This window comes from Mustela nigripes, chromosome 14, assembly GCF_022355385.1.
Source record: "Mustela nigripes isolate SB6536 chromosome 14, MUSNIG.SB6536, whole genome shotgun sequence".
NCBI classification, from domain to species: Eukaryota; Metazoa; Chordata; class Mammalia; order Carnivora; family Mustelidae; genus Mustela; species Mustela nigripes.
Genome location: NC_081570.1, coordinates 31164778 through 31189998, shown reverse-complemented (window position 1 = coordinate 31189998; position 25221 = coordinate 31164778). Strand labels below are relative to the sequence as shown.

General features: G+C 57.7%; 1 protein-coding gene across 3 annotated transcripts in view; it reads right to left on the bottom strand.

The window, feature by feature from the left end:
- KCNQ4 (potassium voltage-gated channel subfamily Q member 4) overlaps positions 1 to 18498 on the bottom strand; it is a 52796-nt gene extending 34298 nt beyond the window's left edge. For 2 of the 3 annotated variants that reach the window (XM_059374314.1, XM_059374315.1), the window contains exon 1: positions 18185 to 18498. In XM_059374314.1, the coding sequence (XP_059230297.1) occupies positions 18185 to 18498 (314 nt within the window). The remainder of the gene's footprint in view (positions 1 to 18184) is intronic. The other variant, XM_059374318.1, reaches the window with a different exon arrangement.
- Between the last annotated feature and the right edge of the window lie 6723 nt (positions 18499 to 25221).

The following is a 25221-nucleotide window of genomic DNA, read 5'->3' as shown; positions in this document are numbered from 1 at the left end:
AACCGTCCCAAAGGGGGGAGGGGAGGGAGGGAGGGAAGAATCCAAACCAGAGGAAAGAGCTTAGTCCCCAAGACTTGCTTGGTTGTCAGCACTCCGGGAGCAGAGAGGGCATCAAGAGCTGACAAGGTGGAACAGGAGATTCAAGGAAGGCCGGGCCCCCTGGGGAGCACAGGCCCCAAGGTTGAGCCCTGCCTAGGAGTGCTGCAGACTCAGCTATTGAGAATCCCACCCAGTGGGAGCTTTAGGGGGCATAGTGGGGCGAGGCGTTTCAATGCCTTTGCTACCAGTAAGCAAAGCAGTATGCAAATTCATGGGCCACACCTGGGGCAGTTGGTCACAGCTGCCTGAAAGCCTTGCTCCCCATGGGAACCCCAAATCCAGGTTCAGCCAGACTGAATCCTGCAAGACTGACTCCAGTGGGCCCTGACAGTTGAAAAAGGTTTGCTGGGTGACCTTGGGCCAGGAGCACAACTTCTCTGAGCCTATTCCATAGCCTATGTGAGAGGGTGGCTAGGAGGGTCTTACTTAGGCTGGAAGCCAGTGATAGAATGCAGACATTTTTTCTGTTCTGCCTGTAATGGGACAGGCTGCCCAGCCCCTAGTTCCCGCTGATTTAGAGTGCTCTAAGAGCCAGGAGCCTGCTTGGGGGCTCTTCACCCTTTGTCAGGGTTGGAGGCTGCAGAAGGCGAGGCACAGGGGCCTGGGTAGAGCTAGGAACCGAGGTCAATGGGCTCTGCCACCTCTCAGCTGTGGAGATGGGAAGCTGTCGCTGAATCCCGCTTTACTCCTGAGTGAGGGAGGGTCTCTGAGGACACTATTTTTCTCTCATCCACCTAGGACTGGTGATTTCACCTTCCCCAGTGGGAAGTGAGGTCCTAGTCTCCTGAAACTGTCAGTCCTGAGGAGCTTCTGGAGTCTGAGGAGAGGCTCTTTTACATTTCATTTGCATGGTGCTCATTTGCATGGAAAGTCAATCTCCGAAACTCCACTATAATTGAATAATAATAGCAAGGAGGGACGGGGTAGACCAAAGCAAAACTTCCAATAGCTCATTAACCACAGAAAGGGCGCTGGAGGTGACGGAAGGGGACATATTGCACTCCTGACGCCCCCTCCTCGTCTAGCGGAGGAAGACGGAACCCTGCAAGTATCAGAGCCAAAGGAATAGACCATGAATTCAGCTCTGACCCTTATCTCTGCCAGACTCAAGAATTCGGCCTTGTCTTAGGGGATTTTGAGCAAGTGAGCTGTCCCACTCCAGAACTCAGTTTCTTCGTCTGTCTAATGGGGCCAGGGATCCCTGCTGCAGCAATCTGGAGGCAGGGGTCTGGCCCAGATGAACCGCTGAGGGGTTGCAGAAAGCCTTGGGTTCACTTAGGGACACAGAGGAGGTTGCCTCCAGGCGGGACTCCTCGGGAAAGGGAGGGGCTTCTGGGAGGAGGGCTCTTGGGAGGAGGGCTCCAGGGGGGACTCCTCCCTCCGTACGGCCCTCTACCCGCTTCCCCTACAGGGGCCCCTTCCTCTGCTGCCGACGCACAGCCTTTCGGCGTTCCAGGGTCCGCAGGGCGGGCCCCGCCCCCTGGGCGCGGGGTGGGGCTTACTGGAAGGGGCGGAGCAGGCTGGGGGCGGACCCCGAGGTGGTCGGAGCTCTTGGTTGTCCCCGGGAGGGGCGGAGCTTCGCCGACACCCGGCACCCGGCGCAGTAGGGGCGGGGGCGGCGCCGCGGCTCGGATTACCTCCCTGCGGCCTCCCCCGCCCCGCCGGCTTCTTTTTCCGTTTCCAAATTAACAATTGAAAACGCGGCGGCCTGAAAGGCGAGCAGCGGGCCAAGCGGAAAGTGTGAAGGTGCCGCCGCGTCCCCGAGGACGGGGGGCGGAGAGGGGGGCGAAACACCACGACTGCCCGGGGCTCGCCCACCCATCGAAGCGGGGTGTGGGCACTGAGCGCCCCGGGACACAGAGGTGCCAAGGCCCCTAAGTCGGGTCTTGGCCCGATCCAGCCCCTCCTACTGTTCTGGTCCAGTGTCTCAGGACCCAGTGCCCAGGCTCCGGGTGGTGCTAGCCCCCGAGGGCGCTGGTGGAGCGGGGGGTGGGGGGGGGGTGGCACCAGGGCTGGGTTACTGCTCTTGAGGCTGAGTGCCCAGGAGGGCAGGTGCCAGGCAGCACAGCGCCGTCCTTAAGGGCTCCCAGAGTCAGCTAGGTCTGACTTGGCCTCAAGTAAGTCATTTCACCTTACAGAGACTCAGTTTCCTCATCTAGAAAATGGGGAGGGACGATGCAGAGCTGAAATGAAATGAAATGAGAAGATGCCTGCGGTTGGCCCACAGCGAACACAGTAGATAATGATGATGATACTGAGTCCTTGGCATCCTTTAACCTCCCTGTGCACCAGTGGGGAATACTGGAATTGACTCATCTCTTCCTCCCCTCATCTCCTCAGGGCCTCCCTCAAAGACCCCCTTAACAGATAAAGAAATTGAGGCCAGAAAGGTCCTCATAAGGGGCTTCAAGTCATTTGTGAGTGAAAAGAACCAGGACTTGAGCTCAAACCTGACCCTCAGGCCTGGATTGGTCTTACAGAGATGAATGTTCCTTGGGGTCAGGGCCCTGGGCATTGAACACCCCCTCATCAGTGTGCAAAGACCCGGGTGCTGATCCTAAGGCAGCTGGAACAAATGAGTGGGTAATAGAGAAAATCCCCTCTCCCAGGCATGCAGGAGCATGGACCAGTGGGCCAGAGGGTGGACACCGGGGAAAACTACAGTTTCTGGTCCCCCTGGGCCCCGGGTAATGTCAGGGCCATGAATGCTGAGACTTTATCTATCCTGTTCAACACTATCTCTCCCACGCCTAGAACGGGGCTTGGTGCCTTGTAGGTCATCAATAAATATTTGTTGAGGGGCGCCTGGGTAGCTCAGGTCATGGTCCCAGGGTCCTGGTCTGCCTTCGGCTCGAGTCATGGTCCCAGGGTCCTGGGATCGAGCCCCGCATGGTGCTCTCTGCTCAGCAGGGAGCCTGCTTCCTCCTCTCTCTCTGCCTGTCTCTCTGCCTCCTTGTGATCTCTGTCTGTCAAATAAATAAATAAAATCTTTAAATAAATAAATAAATAAATATTTGTTGAGTGAATAAGTGAATGAATGAAGGAGCAGGTCCCCTCTTACACAGCTGTGGCCTCCCACTTGCCACCAGTGTGAGGTGGTCTTCCTTAGGGAGGTGCGTTTGGGGTAAGGTGCCCTTCTCCCCAATGTGGAGACACAGGGCCATAGCATGGGGAGAGGAGACAGAAAGCAGGAGGAGAAGAGAGAAGAAGAGTTTTCCAGAAAGCAGAGTGGAGATCAGCTGTGTCTTCCTAACCTCCCCCTTCCCACTCCTGTCTGCCCAGGGACTAACCCCTTCCCCCCTCCCTCCAGCCACTTCTTCACTGACTGCCATGATTCAAGCTCCATCCCCACCCCAACCCTAGTCCACTTACCTCTGGCTGTCCAAGAGTTCCCTCCCCATTTACAATCCTACAATGGCTCCTTACTGTGTGCCATCTAAAATCCAAGCTCTTCATGAGGTCATAAACACACAAGCATCAGCCACTCTCTACCCCTCCATACCCTGTACATTTCTACCCTGGTGATTTCTGTCTCTCTCCCCTCCTCAGGATGGACACCCTCCCTCCCCCCAAATCCCTGCTTTGCTTTGGAAAGCCATGCTCCCCCAGCCCCTTGGGATTCCTGGACCTTCTGGGTACCCCTGGACTCTGTTGCGCTGAGGCTCTTCCTACCTCTGTCCCTGTCCGCCCCTCCCACCTCATTTGGATCCATGTACCAAGGGCAAGGCCAGCTGTGACTCCCCCACATCCCCCAGGATGGCCAATTAAAGGCTCAGACAGGATCTGGGAGGGAGCAAGAAGACCCAGATCACTGGGGCCTTGAGCATCATCGAGTCAGGACTTTCCCACTGTCCTGTGAAGCCGAGGGCTCTGGGTAAGGTCATCTTGGGGTGGCTGCAAAGGTGAGTAGGTACAGTAGGACCAATGCAAGCCAACCCCAAACACTAGCAGGGCTGGGGAAAGGGTCCAAATGGGGACCCACAAACTGTTAGTCTAAATATTGAAAAGCGTAACTCAAGCTAAAAATCTGTTGGATAAAATACGTTCCACCCTTCCTGACACATGCACCTTCATAACCATCTGGAAGGCCAGGTTTGGATTTAAGATCTTGGACTCTTTGGAGTTCCATGCAGGAATCTTGCAGGGAGGGGTTCAAGCCTCCGGTCCCCAGCGCACCGTGTGCCCTCTTCTCTTCCCGTACTGGGCTCATCTCGCACCAGGAGGGGTGTGGGGTACACGCCTGTGGCTGCCATCACCTGCACTTTCAGGCTCCATCTCCATTGGCTGCAAACAGCTGTCCTTGGCTCTAGAAGAGCTCATATACCTTGGCCTTTGGAGTGATGAGCCAGGAAAGAGGCCTATACACACCCTGGAGGCAGGCACAGGGGTGTGGGAGCCGGGAACTGCAGGGTTACCTGGAATGTGTTCTAGAATGAGCAGGGCTGTGTAAGGTTCTGAGCTGGTAGTATGCAGAGCCATAGAGGCTGAGCGGGCAGAGTTCTGGGCCCCTCCTCTTCCCTTGAATCTACCCAGAGCGACGTCACTTTAATGTTTTCTAAATCATGCTCCTGCGTCACATTTCATCTAAGGAACAAGACCTACTGTATCAAATAGTTTGCAAAACACTAATCCAGCCCCTTGCCTCCTACTGAACACAGAGGTAGCTAAGGCTATGGGGAACCAGTGACCACAGTCATGTAGCAGGTTAGAGCAAACCCAAGGCCCCTGCCTCCTGCCCAGGCCTTGGCCTCCATGAACGCTTTTCCGATCTGCCAGACCCAGTGCCTGCAAAGGACAGGCTGTTGCAAGGTGAAGAGTACCCAGTCCCCAGTGGGGCTGGAGTGGGCCGGCTGCTGAAGCCCTCTGCTGGGACCACAGTCTGGACCCTCTGCTCAGGCTGCCCAGCTCAGACATGGACTGAGAGGCCGGACCAGGCCTGAGAAGGAGAGGGAGTCCTGGTATAAATAACTGTGGGGGGCCGGGATGTTTGGGCCCGTCTCCTGGGCTACGACTGTGTTTACTGCCCAGCAAGGGGGGGCAGAGCCCACACATTTGCCTCCCTGACTTGTAGCCAAATTTCTCCAGGAAGGGGTGGCCCAGGATTAGCCCCAAACACTCCAGCTCTGCACCTACTTGAGGTCCTCCCCCTAACTTTGCCAACATGGGCCCTAACGCCCCGGACATTGTCCCCACCCTTCAGCCCCAAATGCTACACAACACGGTGACTCCATCAGCCCCAAAGTTCCCAATAATTGCCCCCATAAATCTCAACTCTGCTCAGATTGTGGGAGGGGGAGGAGCTTGAGTATGGCAGAGGAAGGCCCCAAGCAGAAGAGCTGGGTATGTGCCAGGGATCTGAGCTAGGGCTGCTGGGCAGGGGTGTGCAGAGACAAACCTCTCCCACGGCCCTGGCCAAGACAGAGGGGGGGGGGCTGCAGCCCCCGGATTAGGAGAGTGCAAATGCCTCTTCCCAGCCCAGAGCCCATCCCATGCCTGTCATGTGCAGGGTGTTAGATGGCCAGACCCCAGCGTGGGCGGGGTGGGCAGGTGCCCTGTTGGTCATGCCCCAGCCAGCTCCCTTCCCCAGGAAAAACCCCTCAGTGCAGGAGGGCAAGGGGGTCCCCTTCTCCGTGGGGGGCAGCAGTCGCAATCTGCTCAAGTATGGGGGCAAAAGGGTTGATATGAGCTGAGTTCCCCCTGTGGGCCAGCCCAGCCTACCTCCCCCTCCACACACACACACTTTCTGCCCAACTGACTCATGGGTCTTGCTTGAGACACTAAGCTGATGTTCATTGAGAGCAGAGGCTCCAAATCAGGGCTCTATCAAGCGGTCTTAGACAGGTACCTGGACACCTGAGCTCTAGGCCCATGTCAGCCACTTCCCAGCTGAATGACCTTGGGCAAGTTACTTCTCCCTTCCGAGCCTCAGTGTAAAATAGCATAACGATATCTTCCTCCAGGGTTGTTGAGAACTCAGTGGGACACAGTGAGCAAACATTAATTAAGCCCCACAGTGGGCCAGCACGGCTCTAAGGGCTTTGTGGGACCATCCAGTGGGAGAGCCGGCATCTTCCCCAGGACAAGGTAGCATTTTGGATCCAGAGGCTCAGACTCAGGGATATGATGGGACCTGCCCAAGACCACCCAGAGGGGACGTGAGCCCAGGTCAGCTCTGAGGAAAGGTTTTCAGTGATTTATTGGTCTTAAGGACAACTGAAACTCTTGAGCTAAGCTGGGCTCCAATCTGGGCTCTGCCACTGACCTAAGTTTAGTCCATGCCCTGTTCTGGGCCTCAGTTTCCCCATCAGTAGCATGAGGGGAGAGGGTGAGCCCAGTGATTTCCAGTCTATTGAGTTGAGGGAGCAGGCAAGGAGGTAGGTCAGGCCCAGCCCCACATGGGCTCAGCCCCTTTCTCCAAGGCACTGCACCACTAGCTGGGCCAACCGCCGGTGCTCTCACGAGCCTATTCCAAGGCCACTGTTCTGGGGACCCCCACAGAACCTAAGCCCACATCCCCAGACCTCCTTACCCACAGCCTCGGGGACTGCACCCATCCCCTCCGCTTCCAAGGGCCCCCTCAGTGCAGCCACACACACCTTCCTCCAGGCCAGGCTTTGCATAAGCAGCTCAACTTTCCCTACAGGCAAAGTCCTAGGGCTTCAGGCCAGGTCCAGCCAGGCCTGGGCAGGGTTAGTGGGCCGCTCCAAAGGAGCCGCTCCGGCGACTGCACTACAAGGGGGAAGGCAGGGGGGAAAGAAAGCCAAGCCAATGGCATTCTCGTGGCTCCCTGCCAGTTTCCCCCTTACCAACCTCCTTGTAAGATCCAGAAAGGTGTCTCTAAAATGCCAGTCTGTCCAGGGCATTCCTGTCTTTAGTTCCTTCCTGAACTTAGTCTCCTCCAAGAAGTCACACTGCTCCTCAGCCTGGCATCCCCGGCTCACATCCCAGCCTCTTCTCTGCACCCCTCCTGCCCCTTCCAGGCTCCCATGCTCCTGACTTCTTGGAGGCCTTTGCAACATGCTATGTTCAGCCTCACCTCTGGACTCTGCCCATGCTAGTCCCTCTGTCTTGAATGCTGTTCCTTGCTCCTTCCTGCCTGGTTGACTCCTCCTCCTACTCTTGTTGCAGGTCTCAACTTAAACCTCTTCCTCTGGGAAGACTTCCTCATGATGCCCAGTTTGGGGCTGGGTTTAGCCCCTCTGTGCTGGGCTCCTACAAGACTCTGCACCTGTCCAGACAGCAGCCAGCCCCTGGCCCATCTCCCTAGTGCCCGAGGGAAGGTGTGATTCACTGCTCTGTCCCCAACATCTGGGATAGTGGCTAGCCTCAAGGGACTGCCAGTGAGGGCTTCCCAAATGAGAGAGCGAGTTCCCAGTGCTAAACTGGGGTGGAGGACAGAACCATGAATCTTAAGGCCCAACTGGTCCTCATAACGGCCACAGGCCCATGAGGGCCAGTTAGGCATAATATGGTAGGCAAGGACATAGCCCCCAGAACTGGACATCAGGGCTTTGAGTCCTGACCCTTCTACCTACACCCAGGCAAGTTTCTCAACCTCTCTGTGCCTCAGCATCCTTAGCGGGGAAATGGGCATAACTGTAGTCCCCAGCTCAGGAAGGTGTTGAGAGGAAAAAGTGTAAGGAGCCACGGTGAGTTCTCAGAGCAGCAGCTGGCCCCAGGTCTACGCTCATTAGACACTTGCCATTAGCATCCCTCTTACTATTGAGAGCTCCAGCAGGAGAAGGAGACTTAGGCACAGTGGGGGGTGAGGCAGGGACCGCTGGAGGCCACACAGCAGGAAGATGGCCTTCCCAGCCCAACCCACATCCCCACATAAAAAGTGTCCCCAGCCCCCCCCACATGAATGTTCCCTTTCAGCACGCCCCACACTGACTACAGCCCTGAAGACCTGCTCACACCAGAGTCCTTGCACACTCAGCCTTACACGCCGCCCTCCTTGGCACTCAGCACCTACTGGCTGTGCGACAAAGGCACACGCTTAACCTTCCCACGTCAGCATCCTCTTCTGGGCAGCAGGGTAATAACAGTACTCCCTCCCGGGGCTCTCGGGAGGATTAAATGAAGTAATATATGGAAAACATCTGGCACAATCCCAGACAGAGATCACGCTATGGATGTTACTAGTGTATGACAAACTTGGTTAGCACTCGGCCCCGGGCTCCTGGGGAACCACCCTCTGGTCCAAGTGCTCTTCCGCGACGTGGACACCAACCCCTTGCTCTGCAGGGTACCTCCTCAGGGTGCAAACCAGTATAGACGGGAGTGCACTGAGGGGCCCAGAACCCCAGAAGAGAGGGAAAGAAGACCCTGGAAAGCACAAAAAGCCCTCCGTTCCTCATGGTGATTGTGGTTTTTGAAGCCCTTGGGCAGGAAGTGTTGTTCTGTGGGGAAGGAAGCTGGTGCCTCAGAGACCCTGAGCCCACTGGCTGGGGTCATCCAGCCTTTAGGAAGCAGAGGGGGGAGCTGACTCCTGCTCTTGTGCTCCTTTAACTGATGTTTGAGCCCCGATTCCGGCTGACCCTGTCACCACCGACCGCCGGGGGCCATTCTGGGCTAGTCCTCAGCTGAGGGTGGGGGGTGTAGATAATGAGACTGAGCGCTCCTCCATTCCGCGCCCCCCCCAATCCTTCCATCCCCACCCAGGCCCTCCAGCTCAGGAGGGAGGAGGCAGGAAGGCGCCCAGACTCAGGAATTTCACACACCGGTAAAATTTCCAAAAAACACTCGGGGACTGGTTGGCAACTTTTTATTTTGCCAAGTAAGGACATTTGAAAAAAAAAAAAAAAAAAATTCCCAGCCCCATCATTTCATAAAAGAAAGGACATAATCTCAGACTAAAAGTCCTTTAAATGGAATAAATTTAGCTTTATGAAAAAGTCACCACGTTGTCCTTATTTCCCTCGATTTTGCCTTAGGCCACTGAGAACCGCATGCGTCTGCTGACATATCTGAGAGCCACTTGGAACTTGGGCCTGGGAGTCACGCAGACATGGGTTTGAATGCTGCCTCCACCATGGACAAGCGGTGTAATCAGGTGCACGTCATTTCCTCCCTGAGCCTCACTTTCCTATCTGCAAAATGGGAACATAATAGTGTTTGCAAAATGCTAGCTCCTGGGAAGAAATCAGGCAAGCCATGGCTCCCAGGCAGGGGTGCCTCCCTCTCCCGTCAGCCCTTCTCCATAGCTTGATGATCCAGAACAGGGGAGATAGAGGAAGAGAGTTCCACCTCAAGGCCTTTGCTCTTTCTCTTGCCTCCAAGTGGAGGACACTCAGGATAAAAATCACAAGCGCTCCCGGCTCAGCGCCTGCACAACCGAGAACCTGGGGTCCTTTCTCCAGTTTCCCTCTAGTTGGCAAAGCTGTGCTCTTCCTTAAAACCGGCCTCAATGCCACCTTCATTCCCTGGCTCAGAAAACATTTACAAGTTACCAGCCACATGCCAAGCACTGTGCTCAACCCCCACCTCCCAGACCTCACCACCCGGTGCAGAAGAACGCATAGGGCTGGGTGAGCCAGGCTCTGGGGACGGCCCCCCACCCCCGCTGCCCCCCGTTGAGCCTGGGGTGGAGGTGGGTGGGGAGTGATTCCAAGAAGACGGGGTGCTCCAGCTGAGAAGTGAAAGATGGATAGGTGTTCACTAGCTGATGGATGGGCAGGGGAGGGAGTTTCGGGCCAAAGGAAAAGCACAGAGACTGTTAAACAGCACACTTTAGGGACACTATAAGTCCCTTCTTAGGTGAATAAAGAATGCTTGAAGGGTGCCTGGGTGGGCTCAGTCGGTTAAGCGTCTGCCTTTGGTTCAGGTCATGATCCCAGGGTCCTGGGATCGAGTCCAGAATGCGGGGGGCTGCTCAGCAGGGGGCCTACTTCTCTCCTCCTTGCTTGTGCTCGCTACCTCTCTGTCTCTCCCTCTCTCTCTAATAAATAAATAAAATCTTAAAAAAAAAAAAAAAGATGCCTGAGGGAGGGAGCTCCTGACTCCGGTAGTGAGTGGTAGGAGAGTCACTGTAGGGGGCACTGGGGAAGCGAGAGGCTGAGTTTGAGGTGCCCACGGGATAAGGGGGCAAGGTGTTCCCAGGAAGCTCAGGGATGAAACTGCAAGGGGCAGGCTGTCATCCCAGAGGGGACCCCCAGTGTCACAGGAGTGTTTGAGGCCACGCACACACACACTAGAACTCTGTATAATGAGGAGGACACACAACAGAGCCACAGGAACTCCAACATTCATTGGGCAGAAAGAGAGAGAAGAGCCAGACAGGCCAACTGAGGGGAGTCAAGTGAGGACCCAACGGGCTTAGACCTTCAGGGGCAGCATCCCGGGGACCCTGTCCCGGGTTTGAATCCCACCTCTACAGCTTGCTGATTATGCGGACTTGGGGCCTTCATTCCCCTCTGTAAAACAGGGCTGGCGTATTTTTCACAGCAAGGACAATAAAGGGCAGCAGGGAGAGGTCCTGGGGCGGCCTTCAGCGCACCCCCAGGCTGCATCTCCCTCCCCCTGCTGGGCCCTGGGTCATACTTTCCCCCTTTTCTGTCTCCCCCACCAGACTGCCTGCAATCCCCAGAAGCTGGAAAATCAGACGAGTGAGTGAACCCAGGGATGCAATGCTGAGGGAAGCATTGCTCAGTCCTGGGCAACTCCAGCACAACCCCCATCTCCTGAGGGGACCTGTGGGTACTGTGTCCTTGGGCCACCTGGTCCTTTCTCCTGGCCTCAGTTTCCCCATGTGTGCAAAGAAGCCACAACTCTGCTTGAGCTCTGAGGTCTCTTTCTGGCTCTGATGTTTGGCAGCAGGATGAAATGAGAAAAGGTGAGGGCAGAAAGGCCTATTTCTACCCCAGCAGAGGAAGCCCCACAGCGGTCTGGGTCCCCATTATGCCCAGGGACTGGTCCCTCTGGAAGAGGGTGGCAGCCGGGCCAAGGAGAGCAGGAGCAGAGACGCCCGAGATTGTGCTGACAAAGCTGTTCCTTCTCCCCTCCTCTGCTCCCTGCCCCCTCCCCTCCCAGGGGACAGCCAAGCCCAGCAAAAAATAAACCCAAAGCCGGTGACCTGGGGAGGCCTGAGGCTCCCGGGGAGGAGTGGCAGGGAAAGAGCGGCATAGAGGCAGCCTGTGACCACCCCCCAAAGCCAAAGGGTACCTGACCCCTCTCCCTCCCTCCCCCACCCACCAGAGCTCGGCTCCCAGGGAGCAGCTTCTGTCTCCTCACCCAGTGAAGGAGGGGTGCCCCTTGCTTGGCAGGATAATGAGCAGAGTTAATCTTGTCCTGCACAGCTAGACATGGGTCCGCAAGTTTGGGGAAGGGTACCACAGGGAATTTCACTCTACCTCCTGGTTAGTGGGCAGTCCTTCCTGCTGTCTGACCTCCATCCTTCATGCTTCAGTGGGAATCACACTCCATTTATCTCCAGCAAGCTTTCCCCCTTTCCCACCAGTCTGGCCTACATGTCCAAGGAGTCTCAGGAGAAAGTGCCGCCCCCCCTCAAGAGATTGAGGAGGGCCGTCAGGCCAGAGACCCCACTCCACTCACTGTTCCCCCGTCTCCAAGAAGGAAGGAAGAGGGAGGGAATTGCTGAGCTCCCTGCTCCCTGCCTCCCTCCCTCAGGCGCTGCCCACGGATTCCCAGCCCAATTAGTCTGCTGCCTGGGGCTGCCCCTACTATTCCTTCCTCACCTCCCCCACCCCCAGGTGCCAAGCCCCCAGGGCACACAGATCCTGCCCTAGGGACAGAGTTGCCCAGAAAGCCTGGAGTCCTAGGGGCACATTATGGGGGCCCCCCATGTCTGACTAGCACCCTCTCCCTAGCCCATCAGAGCCCCCTCTGGGGGCAGGCAGCCTCCCAAGTGCCCTTCTAAGTGCTCCCAGTCCTTGGAAGGGCCCAGGAAAAAGGTGCTAGAGACCCTTGAGGCCCCCCATTCCTGCAAAACTTAAGGTCTGTACAGCAGCTCCTCCTGGTTCCCCTGAGTCGCTCTGGCGCAGCAGCTGTGAACGGTCCACGGTCCTGTTTAGCCCCATCTTATGGCGGTGGGGGAGGCGGGGTGCTGGGCTCGTGGACTGGGGTGGACGCAGGGTGCGTACTTTCCCAGCAAGTATTAAGATCTCTAATTCTCCTTCGGGATTCCCTGTCCGCATTCCCCAGGATGATACGTTCAGGAGAGAGGGGGGTATTGCTCCCCTCTCCCAGGGGTCCTCTGCTGTCCCCCTGAGCACCATGGCTCTACTTCCATCTCCCTGGGGTCAGGCTGGCTGCAGGTGTGACCATGAGGCCTACACAGTGGAGTCCCAGGCAGGGCACAGGCCTGGTCTGTCGCCCTGAGCCCCCTAGGCCTGGTACAGAGCTATCTAGGGACCCAGGTCGGAGTCCTGGTGCCACCACTCACTAGCTGCGCCGCCTCGCACAAGTGGGTGGCGTCCCCTCTCCAGCCCCATCTCCCCCACCCCATGTGAACCGAGGATCACAATCAGGATCACGAAGGGCCTGCCTTCCCTCATGCCTGTGGGGGTTAGAGGCGGGACTGCAAGGCCCGAGCCCACAGAGAGCACCCCCACCCCCCAGCCCACAGAACAACTGGGTGTCCGGCCCGTACCTGCCACCGCCTGCGCCCAGCATGATGCCCACACTTTAACCCACTCGGCCCCGACTCTCCTGGCTTTTAGATGACAAAATCGAAGCTCAGAGAGGTCAGGTAACTTGCCCAAGGACACATAACTGCTTTGGGTGGAACAAGAAGTGAACCCAAATCTGTCGGACTCAGAGCTCATGCTCTTGACCCACTCAGGGGGCAGCCTCTGGAGAGAGGCCAGGGCCCCGCTCTTTCCCCGCCCCAGCCCCACAACTCCCACACTTGGGGTACTAGAGAGGGGCCCCCTGAATTCCCTGCTGGGGGTCAGCCTTGCACAATAACCCCCATGGGTGCAGTGCTGGGGAGGAAGGGCGATGAGCTGCTCCGAGTCCGGGGAAGCTCCCTGCGTGGCCCCCTTGGGGGACGGGGCTGGCGGGGGCAGGGCCTTGGCCGCTCTGCAGAGCTTTCCTTTCTCCTGCTCCCCGGGAGATTTCAGCTCCCTTGACTGGCTCAGAGAACCTTAAATTAATCACCCACTCAAAGTGCTGCCATCAGCCCAAGAATAATCACCTCTCGGAGCACTCCTGGCTCCAACACTGGGAGAACAGAGGTTTCTGCAGCAGTAGGGACTAAAGTCAGACTATCAGCAGGGCTTCCTCAATGGAAGGAATGAACATACTATGGAGTCGGGGTGGGGTAGCAATGAGAAGTCTAACTTGGGCAGGAGGGCATCAAGGGGCCTAAGGAGCAGGGAGAGGAACAGAAGAAGGGATAGAAAGCTGCCAGGATGGTCTCTCCATTCGCCCCCTCCTCATAAGGACCAAACAAAAGAATGAGAACTGAAAAACAGCAGCACCAAAAATCTGGGTCACACTCCAAGACTTTCCCCATCATAAGGCCAAGTTCTTGGGGGCGTTAGCCTTCACCATCAGCTGGGGCGAGGAACAGATCTAAAGTCCTGCTCTGGGAGGCAGAGGCCTGGGTTCCTGGCACAGCTGTACTACGGATCTGCCGGATGTGACACTCCTTTCCGTGCCTCAGTGGACTCAGCAGCACGCTGCGGGCCTGGGCATAACGGTTCCAGGGGCGGCCTTCAGGGAAAGTAAAGGCCAGCCGAACTCTAGGAGGCCAGCTAACCTGCTCCCACGTGGCCTGGGGCTGCCCTCCCAGGTGGACGCACAGGTAAACCGAGGCCTGTAAGGGCAGGTGGAGGCAAGAAACTCAGGGAAGGGGGTCGGCTGTCTTCTGTGCTAGGGGTCTGGGCTGGGGCAGCAGGCTCGGGAGCGTCTCTGTGAAGTCAGTGAAGAGGTAGGGACAGCTCTGTGTTAGATTTCAAAGCCGTAGTGAGTGTGTGCACGAGACAGACAGTCGAGTGTGCAGCGGGTGTGTGTGTGCGCGCGCAAAGCCAAGTATAGCACGAGTATGAAGCCTTGGCACGAGGCTGGGCAATTGCTGTCCAATCTCACAAACTTTTCTCCCTGCTCACCCCCTGCTGTCTGGGAGCTGGGTGCTGGGTGCTGTGTGCTGAGGGCTGGGTGCTACGTGCTGGGGCAGAGAAACAAATGGCACAGGAGCGGCCCTCCTGCGGGGCCTGGGGCCGGGGCCCTGGCTGAAGCCAAGATGCGGGAGAAGGAGGTCTGAGTCAGCCGTCCCTCTCAGGAGGCTCCGCAGAGACCTCTCCTGAGCCTCATCTCCCCACCTGTCAAATGCGGAGGATAGCAGCACCTGCCTGGTGGGGGTGGTTTACGGACGGCCCGGTGATCACTGCAGCTCAACGAGTGATGAGAAATTTCCGTTCCAACTGCTGGAGCCACCGCCGCCCCCCCCCCCCCACAAACCCCACCAGGCAACTGCAGGGAGCAAGGGGCACGGCCTGGATAGGGAGTCAGGAGTCTTGGGGTCTGGTTCCGCATCTGCTTCTGATTCACTGTGTGACGTGGGTCCTCAGAGCCTTAGTTTTCTTATAAGAAAAATGGGCTATCAAAATGTGGACCCACTCCTTGGGGGCGCCCAAGGGCTCTAGGCCCCCTTTGCTGGGCTCATTACCAACCCAGGCAGTGATCGTTCTCAGATGGACAGGGTGGGAGCTTGGAAGACTCCGGGGTTAGGAGTCTGAGGGCCCCAGGAGCTGCCGCCACCTCCTCCCCTCCCCATTCCCACAGCTTCTGACCCCAGGGACAAGGCTGAGGAGGATGTTTACAGAGTGTAAACCTTCACATAGAGAAAGCACTGGGCAGCTGGGGGCTGGGAGCAGCCAGAGTCTCACAGTGGTGTGGGGAAAGTGGGGGGTAATGACCGTGCCCTGTATCAGCCCCCTCCAACCCTCTAATTTCAAGAGTGAGGCTGGGGGGCGGGGCGGGGGGTAGCTCTGAAAGGGTGCAGAGAGGAGGTGCCCCCCCCACCCCCGCCGCCAACCGCCCACCAAAGGCTCAAAAAGCAGGACGGGTAGCGATTGTGGTGTTTCTCCAAATCCAGAGCGCAGAGCCTGTGAAGGGTTGAGGCCTTAATCAAAGACTGGGACACTGAGGAGGGGCTGGGGTTTAGGGACAGGACCAGGGGCCTACAGAGAGGTGAGAGAGATGGGAGAGGGAGCCCGCAACCCCTCATCCTGGACCTCAATAAGGAGAAGACAGGAGTCCGCGGTTCCCACATCCCAGAGACCACAGCTGCACGGGCAGAAGGGCCGGAATCCGAGCTCGTCCTGGGAACAGTCTTCAGTGCCAAAAAATATGCGGGCTGCGTGGGGTCCTCCCTGGCAGGTGTGAGGCTGGCGTCCCCCTGGGGTGAACGGACCCAGCTCACCCCAGCGCCCTCCTCCCTGAGCCCTTCTTTTCCAGGCTTTTCTGCCAGGCCCCTCCTGCTAGGGCCTGAGTCTCCAGGAAGGGGGGGCTAGCTAACTGGGCACACTGAGACCCCTGCACTTGAGCCGCCTCTGGGCGCCCGTTGTGGAGGTGGGAAAGGATCTGGCCAAGAGTGCAGCGGGAGGGCTAGGAGTCCAATAGCAGGAAGCACTTCCTGGCAAGAACAGCCAAGATCCCAGAGTGAGTGACTGAGAAACCCCACATCTGGAGCACCTCAGGAGCAACAGAAGCCTCCGGTCTGGCCCCCTCCGCCAGCCCCAGGAATAACCCCCATCTTTCACACTCAGGCTCTTGCTGCACACCAGGCTCTTTCCCACCTATTACCTCATCTGAGAGCGAGGCCCACAAGGTTGGGGTTTCTACCCACTCTGACGGCCGAGACATCTAAAAGCTCAGAGAGGCCCAGTGATCCATCCAAGATCACACAGCCTCCAAGAGGTGGGGCTCCCAACCCCTCGCTCCATTTGATCTCTAAGACAGAAGACTAGTTCCCTGAGATTCCCTAGTCCTGTGGACCTTCTCACACCGCGTTTCCTCCCCTAGAGCTCCTGAGATGCCTCGTCCCTGGGCTCCCGGGCACAAGTGGTCAGAACAAGCATGCCCCTGGCCAGGGCATTCCTGGCATCCGGAAAGGGCAGGATGTGGGGCAAAGGTACCAGCAGATTTAGCTCCTGGAGAGGAAGGAGAGGCCCTTCCAGAAGAGGCGAAGACAGCGGCTGGCCGGAGGTCATGAGGCAGGTCCTTCACCTCTGGTGACCCCTGGGGGGCTGAGAGACCAGGCCTCAGGACGAAAGACCCCCGCCTCAGAGGCCTACTGGTTTCCCCGGGCCCAGCCTTGCCTTGGAAGGGTCATCTCCCAAGAGGAGCCCACGAAGGCACAGCCCCTCTCCGTGGAGTGTCTCAGCCTCCTTGGGAGCCCCAGGCCGATGTGGGCAACTCGACCCCCTTTCCTTAGCAGTCCTCTGCTGCTCCCACCTGACTCTGTACAACTCCTTTGTACTGTCATCACTCCCACAATCCTCTCTGCAGCGAAAGACATTCATCCCAGATGCTCCCAATGGGCACTGGGGGTTGGGCTACCCTTAACAGTTGACTCTGACCCTAAGTCTGACCTCGTGTCCTGACAAACCTCTGCCCCTGGCCTAGCCCAGCTGGAGTCTGCCTGAGTCAAGGCTGCCACCCCCAGGAGCACACTGGCTGAGAGAGTCCTCCTCTGCCCTCCCTACGGCCTGGGGGCTCCCCTTCACCTCTGAAATCCTGCGTACCCAGTTAGGATGGGGCAGACGCAAGCAGGAAGACAGACCAACAGACAGGTAGAAAACCGAGACAGATGGACAGGCACATGGACAACTGGACAGACGGGCATACAGAGGGATGCCTGTCCCACAGAGGGATGGAAACAGACAGGCAGAAGGACCGCTGGACAGTGAGGTGGGGGGGGGATGAACAGACAGGCTAACTTGCACACAGGTGGAAATTCCAGCAGAAAGACAGCCAGACAAGGCAGAAAAACTGCCTGACAGTCAGGTGGACAGGCAAGGGGGCCACCGAGGAGACCCCATAGACTAAAGGGCCTGCTCTGAAGGCAGCAAGAAGGGATTAATATCCGTACATTTTCCAGGGACCGGAGGTCTTTCTCGGGCACCTCCAGGCGTCCCAGCGCCAGGCCCAGCCCTTCAACTGATATCCGCGGGGCCTCTCATGTTCCCGGCTGGGCCAGGCCGTCCCCCAAGACTGAGCTCTAGGCTGCCAAAATTCACTCTTTACATCCAAGAGGGGTCAGTGTTTTTGAAAGTTGTAGGAGCCTGGCAAGGGGGAGGAGGGGGCCCGCAGCGTCAGTGTTTCCAAACCTACTGCTCTCCTCTTTCTTTTTCCCCAGGGTGCCCAGAGCCAGGCCTGGTGCAGCAGCCAGTCAGTGGGGCGGGCTAGCGGGCCCAGGCACCGGGGTAGCCAGGGCAGCCCGGGTGCTGCTGCTGCTGCCACCGGCGGGTGCAAGGTGGAGGAGAGGCTGGGTGAAGACCGTCACACAGAACACACGAGTGTCAGGGCTCAAGTGGCTCACAGGGACCCCCAAACCCCTACAGTGGGGGGCCAACCGGGACTGGGGTGGAGGCCATCCATCCCTGTACAGGGCCATCTCCAAGGGGAGCCCAGGTGGGAGCCCACTGTGGCAACAAAGTTGGGGAGATAGTAACAGAAATTGTGCGGGGGGCCACTGGGTCCCCTTTGTGTCTGGGCACAAGGAGGCAGAGGCAGGGAAGAGGAAAGAGGACCCCACCGTAGTGGCTCCGGAATGCAGAGAGGATGGGGGACAAGACACTGGATGTGGGGAGAACCTGGGATTGGGACGGAGGAGCAGGGCTTGGAGATCAGAATGAAAATAGCTGAGGTAGGGAGGTCAGAAGCGAGGTCAAGCAGGGGTCAGGACCTGGGGATTAGGGTTAAGGTCAGGCTGGGGGAGGATCAGAAATCGGGCTCAGGCCTGGGGGTGAGCGAGAGGAGGGTCGGCCGTGGGAATGGGGGGCAGGGGGCGGAGCCAGGGCGGCTCGCGCCGGCCCCGGGGAGCCCAGGCTCCGGCAGGGGCTGGGCCAGGCGGGAGCGCGGGGGCGCGGCAAGGGGCGCGGGGTCGCAAACTCACATGAATACGTGGTAGACGAAGGCCCAGCCTCGGGGTCGCTCCAACACGTTGTAGACCCAGTTCTGCAGGCGGCGGTAGCGCTTGTGCGCGGCCGAGGAGCGCTGGCCGCAGGCGGAGCCCGAGCCCGAGCCCGGCCCAGGGAGGGGCGCGCCCGGCGGTAGGGGGCTGCCCAGGAGGCCGAGGCGGCGCGGGGAGCCGCCCCCGCCCGCCTCGCCCCGCTCGCTCTGCACCGCCGTGAGCGCCACCAGCTCGGCACGGGGGGCGTCCCCGGGCGGGGGGGCCAGGCCGAGGCGGCGCGGGGGGGCCTCGGCCATGGGCGGCGCCGGGCGTGGGGTTGGGGGTGCGCCGGGGCCCGGCTGCGGTCCGGGGCGGGCGGGCGCGCGCGGGGTGCTCAGCGGCGCATGGCTCGGACCCGGGCCCGGCGGAGGCGGCCCGGGGCGGGCGCGGGCGGCGGGGGGCTAGGGGCCGGGCCGGGGCGGCGCGGGGGCCGGGGGCGGGCGCGCGGAGCCTGGGGGCCGCCGGAGCCCGCACTGACCGCCCGCTTCCCCGGCGACTGGGGCGGCTCTTTCCGACTCCAACTCTCTTATTACGCGCTCCATGCCGCTCGCCTTTCCACCTGCCTCAGGCGCGCCGCTCACATGTCATCCTCCCCCGCCCCGCCCCTCCCCCGCCGCCCCCGCCCGCCCCGCGGCCGCCTTCCCAAATCGGGAGGGAGCTAGCGGGCGGGCGCGGCGAGGCGGAGGGGGGCGCGCGGAGCAGCCGGCGGGGCTAGGCGCACCGGCCAGGCGGGCCGACGAGTCGGTGCCGGGACCTGACCGCGTGGCGGCGGCCCCCGGGGGCTGGCCGCGTGCTAGTGGCGTGCACTGCTGCGAGGGGCTGCCGGGACCCGGAGGCCCGGCTGGGCTGGGACGCCTCGCCGGGGTGTGTGTGTGGGGGGGTGCCCCGGAAAGTGGGGGCATGGGGTGGGCAGCTGTGGCCGCGACCGTGTATGGGACTCGGCGTTCCGTGGAGTTCAGGTGTGAGTGGCTCCAGAAGTGCGTGCTCCGTGTGTGCCGCGCGGGTGGCTGTGGGTGCGCGCGGTGACGGGGTAGAGTCCATGCAGGTGCGTGGCGTGGGCATTGTGTGTATAGGTGTGAAGATGAGTGTACGCGGTGCAGGTCCCGCTAGGTGGTGGAGGTGGAAGTGAGGAGGTGTGCCCCTCGCCATCGGGGCGGGCCCTTACTGCGCCGGGAGGCGTGTGTAAAGTGTGCCGGGGCCGCGTGTGGCTTGGTGAGCAGCGCCCACGGGAAAGGCCTGTTGTCCAGGCACTGCCGAGCTGTGTCACAGCGTGTTGCACAGCGGACCCCGGATGTGTCCGCTCTTCCTCCCACCCACCCCCACGTCTGAGCTTGCTTTCTTCGGGTTGGGGGACGAGCCCCCAGCCCCCGCCCCGCCCCAAAGAAGAGTCTCCTCCGAATGAGGGCCTGCGCCCCGCCAAGCCAGTCTGAACCGCTCCCTTGCCTCCAGGGTCAGGGTCAGGGCACGTGGGTGTTGGGAGGTGAGCTCCGAACCAGCGCCGCGGGCTGGACGACTTCGTCCCTAGAGGCCTGCAGAATCCCACCCCCAAACGGGAGACTCTTTCCCACGCACTGCCTCTCCAGCTGGAAAGTTCTTGGTGCCTGACCTCCTCTCTCTAGCGGTAGGGGGCAGCCCTTTCGTTCCCTTTAAGCCCTCTCGGCCCTGCGAGGAGTGGTCATTTGGGTTTCCCGATCCTCCTTCCCTCTTCCCCTGACGGCTGCTTCGGCCACAACAGCCGCTCCCTCCGCAGGCCCTGCCCCAGGGCGAAGGCTTCCGCAGCAAACTCTTCTCTGTTCCTCCGGGAGTCTCTCGGGGGACAGAGCCGAGCGGGAGGGGCGGGGCAGGGGGCGGGAAGGCGAGCTCGATTCTCAGCTGTCAGCAAAGGCAGCATTGATCTGCTGAGCGCCTCTGGGGGAGGGAGGGAGGAAGATCTTCAGGCGTCCGGGAGGGTGTTGCAGGGACCTGGGGGGTCCCCAAGCTGAGCTTGGCAGCCTGCACACATCCCGACCCGGACAGTGACCTTTTTCCCTCTGCATAACATGGGGCGCCTTCTGGGGTTTGACCTGAATCTTTCCAGCTGCTCTTTGGCTCCAGGTGTGCCCAGGGCCAGAGCCTGGTGCCTCTGGGCAGGTTATGCCCCGACCTCGCTGGCAACTGGGGAAGGTTTCTGGACCCCAGGGCCCAGACACAGATGCAATGCCTGTGCTGGGTTAACCCATCCTTTCCCTGTGGGCTAAAGCCAGCAGCCCCTAGATTTGGCACCCACCTCCCAGACACTATGGGACTGTCTAGACTACATCAATCAGGGGTCCTGCAGGGTGGGACTAAGGTCTGGGAACCTGAATGGTAGGTGGAAAGAAAAGCAGTTGTAAGGGATTTGGAGGTCTTTCTTGGGGTCTAAAGGCTCTTCTGTGGCAGAAACCCCACTTGAACACAGGTTGCCCTTACCAACACCCAGGATATCTGGAATTGGGTCTGTTCTTGGAAATCTGATCCTGACGCTTTAGCATCACCTCTGAACCCCACAGTTCTCTTCCCATTTGAGGAACTGAAGAAGTCCCTTCCTTTGTGAGGAGCTCTCACTGCCAGGAGAGGGCCCTACATGATCTTTCCCAACTCCAGCTCTAGATTATCCCCCTCATAGGTAGTAGGAAAAGGAAGGACACCATGGTTGCAGCTAGAGGAATGAAAGTTAGACCTCAGGAAGGACTTTCATAGGACACAGAGGACTGTTTCTCCTGCAGGTGTGTACAATGAGCAGAAGGACACACCCGCTCCTTTTTAAAGTAATAAGTCGGTGAACTCTTCTTAAGGGTGAGGGGAATGGAGAAGATGGTCCTTAAAGGCCAGAAGCAACTTATTTGGGGGATGTGTGTGTTCATGTACCCACAGAGGGACTGGAGGAAGCCGAGAAGAAAGTCTGGTTCAGAGAGGACAAGTGGCCCCTCTGAGGGTCACCCGGCGGCCTTGCTGCCCCCCCAGTCCGGATTCCCAGGACATGACTGGGAGGATGGACTTTCCCCACTGCAGCCTTTAGTGACTAAGACACTTTTCTGAGCAAACAGCTGTCTCAGGCTCTCTCTGTCTGCCTCCCTGCTTCAGGAGTGTCAGGGGTGGTGGTGGTTTCCCACCCTCCTCTCTCACTCCCCCTCTCCCACCTGTTCCCTGCGCCCTACCCTCAGCAGCTTCATTCTCACCCCCACCCCCCCTCAGCCTCTGAATCTCGCCCTGGTGACACGGCCAGAATGGCCACCATGCCCAGACTCACTGTGTCCCTGGGCGGGTCCCTTCCCCACTCTGGGCTTCAGTTTCCCCTATCCGTGCAAGAAGAAAGGGGCGAGGCTCCAGGATCTCCTGTAATTCATCACTGTCACCGTCATCCATCAATGGAGCAAGTATTGATTGAGATGAAGGGTGGGGATGGAGAGCTCCCATTTGCGGGGCACCAACTGGGTGCCAGATCCTGCCCCATCTGGGACAGAGAGCAACCATTTCCATGTGTGAGAGCTGAGGCTCAGAGAGGTAGAAGGAATCTCTGAAGGATACACAGCCTGTGGGTAACCCCAGAACCATCTGTGACCTGTCTTCCCAGTTGGCTGGCACCTACCTACTGTGCCCTGGGGTCCTGGGATCAGTGCCAGGGGCTGAGGGGAACTGGAGATGTTCTCTAGAACTGTTCTCTAGGACTCTCTCCTGCCAGCAGTGGAGACCCCCAGGTCTATAAGTGTTAGGTCTAGAAGTGGCTGGGACCTGGCTTAAGCCTGTCATTGACTATAACAGCCAGCAGTGTGATCTCAGGTCAACCAAAGTTGCAGTTTCCTTTCTTGAAGTGAGAAAGGGGTTTTAAGTCAGTGATTTTCAGACTTTATTAGCAATGGAATCATGAAGTAGCATCCCAACATGTACAAAGCATTAAAACAGAGATGTTCTGCTTGAATTGGGGTTGATGGGTTGTGGAGGGGGTCAAGTTTCCACCCACCAGATCTCCTACTCTTCCCTCTCCACATACCAGACCCCCCCTCCCCCGGGTTTCTTACAGCTCCCTGGGTGTGAGAGGTCAGATGAGGGAAAAGTCTCCACTGGCAACGTCCCAAGAAGGGTACAGGGGTGTGAAGGACTCGGGGAGGTGCAGAGAAGTGCAGTTAGTTATGCCTGCAGCACCCAGGCTGAAGTTGGGGCTAAATGCTAAACCTTGGGCAGGCTTACCTTTACCTGCATTGTCTTATTTCAGCACCCCAACAACCCTGTGATGGACTGCTGCTTACACCCCCAATTTACAGATAAGGAGACTGAGGGTCAGCGAAGAGACTCGCCTGATCTAGCTCTCTACCCCTGTGCTGTAGTGTGTATGTCTGTGTGTGTATAGGTGGGATGTGGGGTTGGAGAGAAAGTTATAGAGCAAGGGAGAAGAAGGGTAAGCTTGGCAAGGGGGACAGCAGGGGCCATGAATGCTAAGCCAGAAGGTCCAGTTTGGCCTGATAGGAAACAGCCTGGCCGAGACTTGGCCATCAGACTGGCCAACAGTCTTAGCCTGGGCATGTAGCAGAGGCTGGGGCTCTGTAGAAGAGGGCTCAGGACAGGTGGAGTTGGAGGCTTCAGCACCCGGGGAGGCTAGCAGTGCCAGGGCCAGAAAGAGCACTGAACTACAAGTCATGGTTAGGCTCCCTGGCTCTTCCTCTGGACTAGCTGGTGACCTTGGGCAAGTCGTTCCACCCCTGCCCCACCTTCCTCAAGTCTCGGGAAGACTGAGTGCAGGAAAAATTCTTGATCATGCTGGGAGGGGTACACACATGAACCATTCATCTTACTGCTCTTCAGGTATGTGGGCGGGGCGGGTGGACAGAAGAGATGCCGTGGGCAGTCCCTAGACCGAGCAGCTCTTTTCAGTCTGGAAAGGCTTCCTAGGAGGAGGGGTTTCCCCGGGGTGGTGGCATCACATGCGTTATTTGCCTCTAGAACTCCACTCCACTGTGAGTAGGAGGAGGAGGTATAAGAGAAGGATCAGGTCTGCTTCTGTTCCCCAGTAAGGCCAGAGAGGACAAGGGACCTAGGCCAACCTGGCAAGTGGGAAGTCCTGGAGGGGCCAGAGGAGTTTCTCTCCCCCCAGATCTCGAGGTGCCACTGAGCTGTCCCCAGCCCAAACAACACAGGCCTTCTGGGCCAGTGAGCTCAAAGCCACAGGAGGTGGGGAGGGAGCAGTGTCGCTGAGCTCAGCGAAAGTGAACCCCCATTGATCCTCAGGGCTGGAGGGGGGCCCACAAAGAGGAGACACTGAGGGAGAAAGGGGTGTGGAATTGAAAGTCAAAACCATCCCTTCTCTTGCAGCTCCTCCCCTGAATCCTCGGGATTCTTCCTCCTTGACCCCCAACTCCTGGAAGACCATGCAGAAGGCGTCACTACTACTGTGGGTGTGCTGATAGGCTCTATGTTCTCAGTGAGGGCAGCTGGGACAGCTGAGTTGGTTGGAAAACGAGGAGAAAGGATATTCTTCCGAGTTGCTGAGAGTGCAGTGGAAGGAAGCCTCCCCGATCCGTGCTCTGTTGGTGGGGAAAGCTTGGACAAGGGCTCAGAGAAGGGGATGATGTTAGCGGGAGGGACTGCAGGTAGAGGGGCAGAGAAGGGGGTTCAGAAAAGGGGTTAGCCTTGCTAAAGGAGACAGGGGTCCAGGGAGGAGAATGGGGGCTCACAAGGGAAACTAGGGGGTTCAATGACTGGGATGGGAGGCCCAGAGAGTGGGACTTCCAGGTCGAACTTAAGTGAACATATATTAAAGTCCCCCTTCCCTGAACTATTAAATAACTTCGAATTAGATAACTTCCCCGAAATATTGGATGACTTCAAAAAATACATATCCAAACTCAAAAGCGAGAATGAGAAATCTGTAAGGGCCAGAAATGAGAGGGAATTCTCGTGGTGAGTAGGAGTGGAAGCTATAACTCTTGAGGAGGCGTTTGCAGGATGGGAGGTATAGTTGCAAACCCCACCAGTGGCAGGGGCTACAGCAGGCTCCCTGCCTAACACTGGGTCTGGGAAGGTGCTAAAGTATGTCTGCCTGCTAGCCTCCTGGTCTTGGCTTTGGGTAGAAATATCCCAAGCCAAGATGCTAATATAAGAACTAGATTGCAGCTGGTGAACATCCACATGGCTTGCGCAGATTCAACTGAGAAATCATCCCTTAGGGTGACCTCTAGACACAAGGTAGCAAAGTGTGCTCAAAATAACTATCTCAAGGATAAACTTCACAACATATAAGAAAAAGTAAGTACAATATCTTGAAAGGCCCCTCTCTCATGAGAGAATTCATACCTAAAGATCTATAGATAATAGAGCAATCTGAAAGGAAGTTTAATATGGTTAAAATCTTCAAAAAGATTAAGGAAGGAATAGCATCTATAAAACAAGAACAAATGTTTCAAACGAGGTAGCAGCTAGCTTTGAACAGAACTATCTAGAAATTCAAGAAATGAAAACAAGTCACTGACATTAAAAAAGAAATCAACAGGGGCACCTGGGCAGCTCAGTCAGTTAAGTGTCTGCCTTTGGCTCACGTCATGATTCCAAAGTCCTGGGATCAAGCCCCAATTCAGGTTCCCCTCCTTAGTGGAGAGTCTGTTTCTCCTTCTTCCTCTGCCATTCCCCTGGCTTGTGTTCTCTGGCTCTCTCTCTCTGTCAAATAAATAAATAAAATCTTATTTAAAAAAAAAAAAGAAATCAATAGATGGGTTAGTGGAGTAAATGCAGCTGAAGAGAGAATTAGTGAATTAGAAACTAGAACTAAGGAAATCCTCCAGAATAAAGCACAGAACAATAAAGAGATTAAACATATGAAAGAAAAGAGACATCGAAGATTGAATAGGAAACCCCAGCATATATTAATTCCAGAAAAAGATACTGGAAAGAGTGACTAAGATCTTTCCAGAAATAGGATGTGAATTTCTAGATTGAAAAGGCCCAGACTGCCAAGTAAGATATCTTCAAAA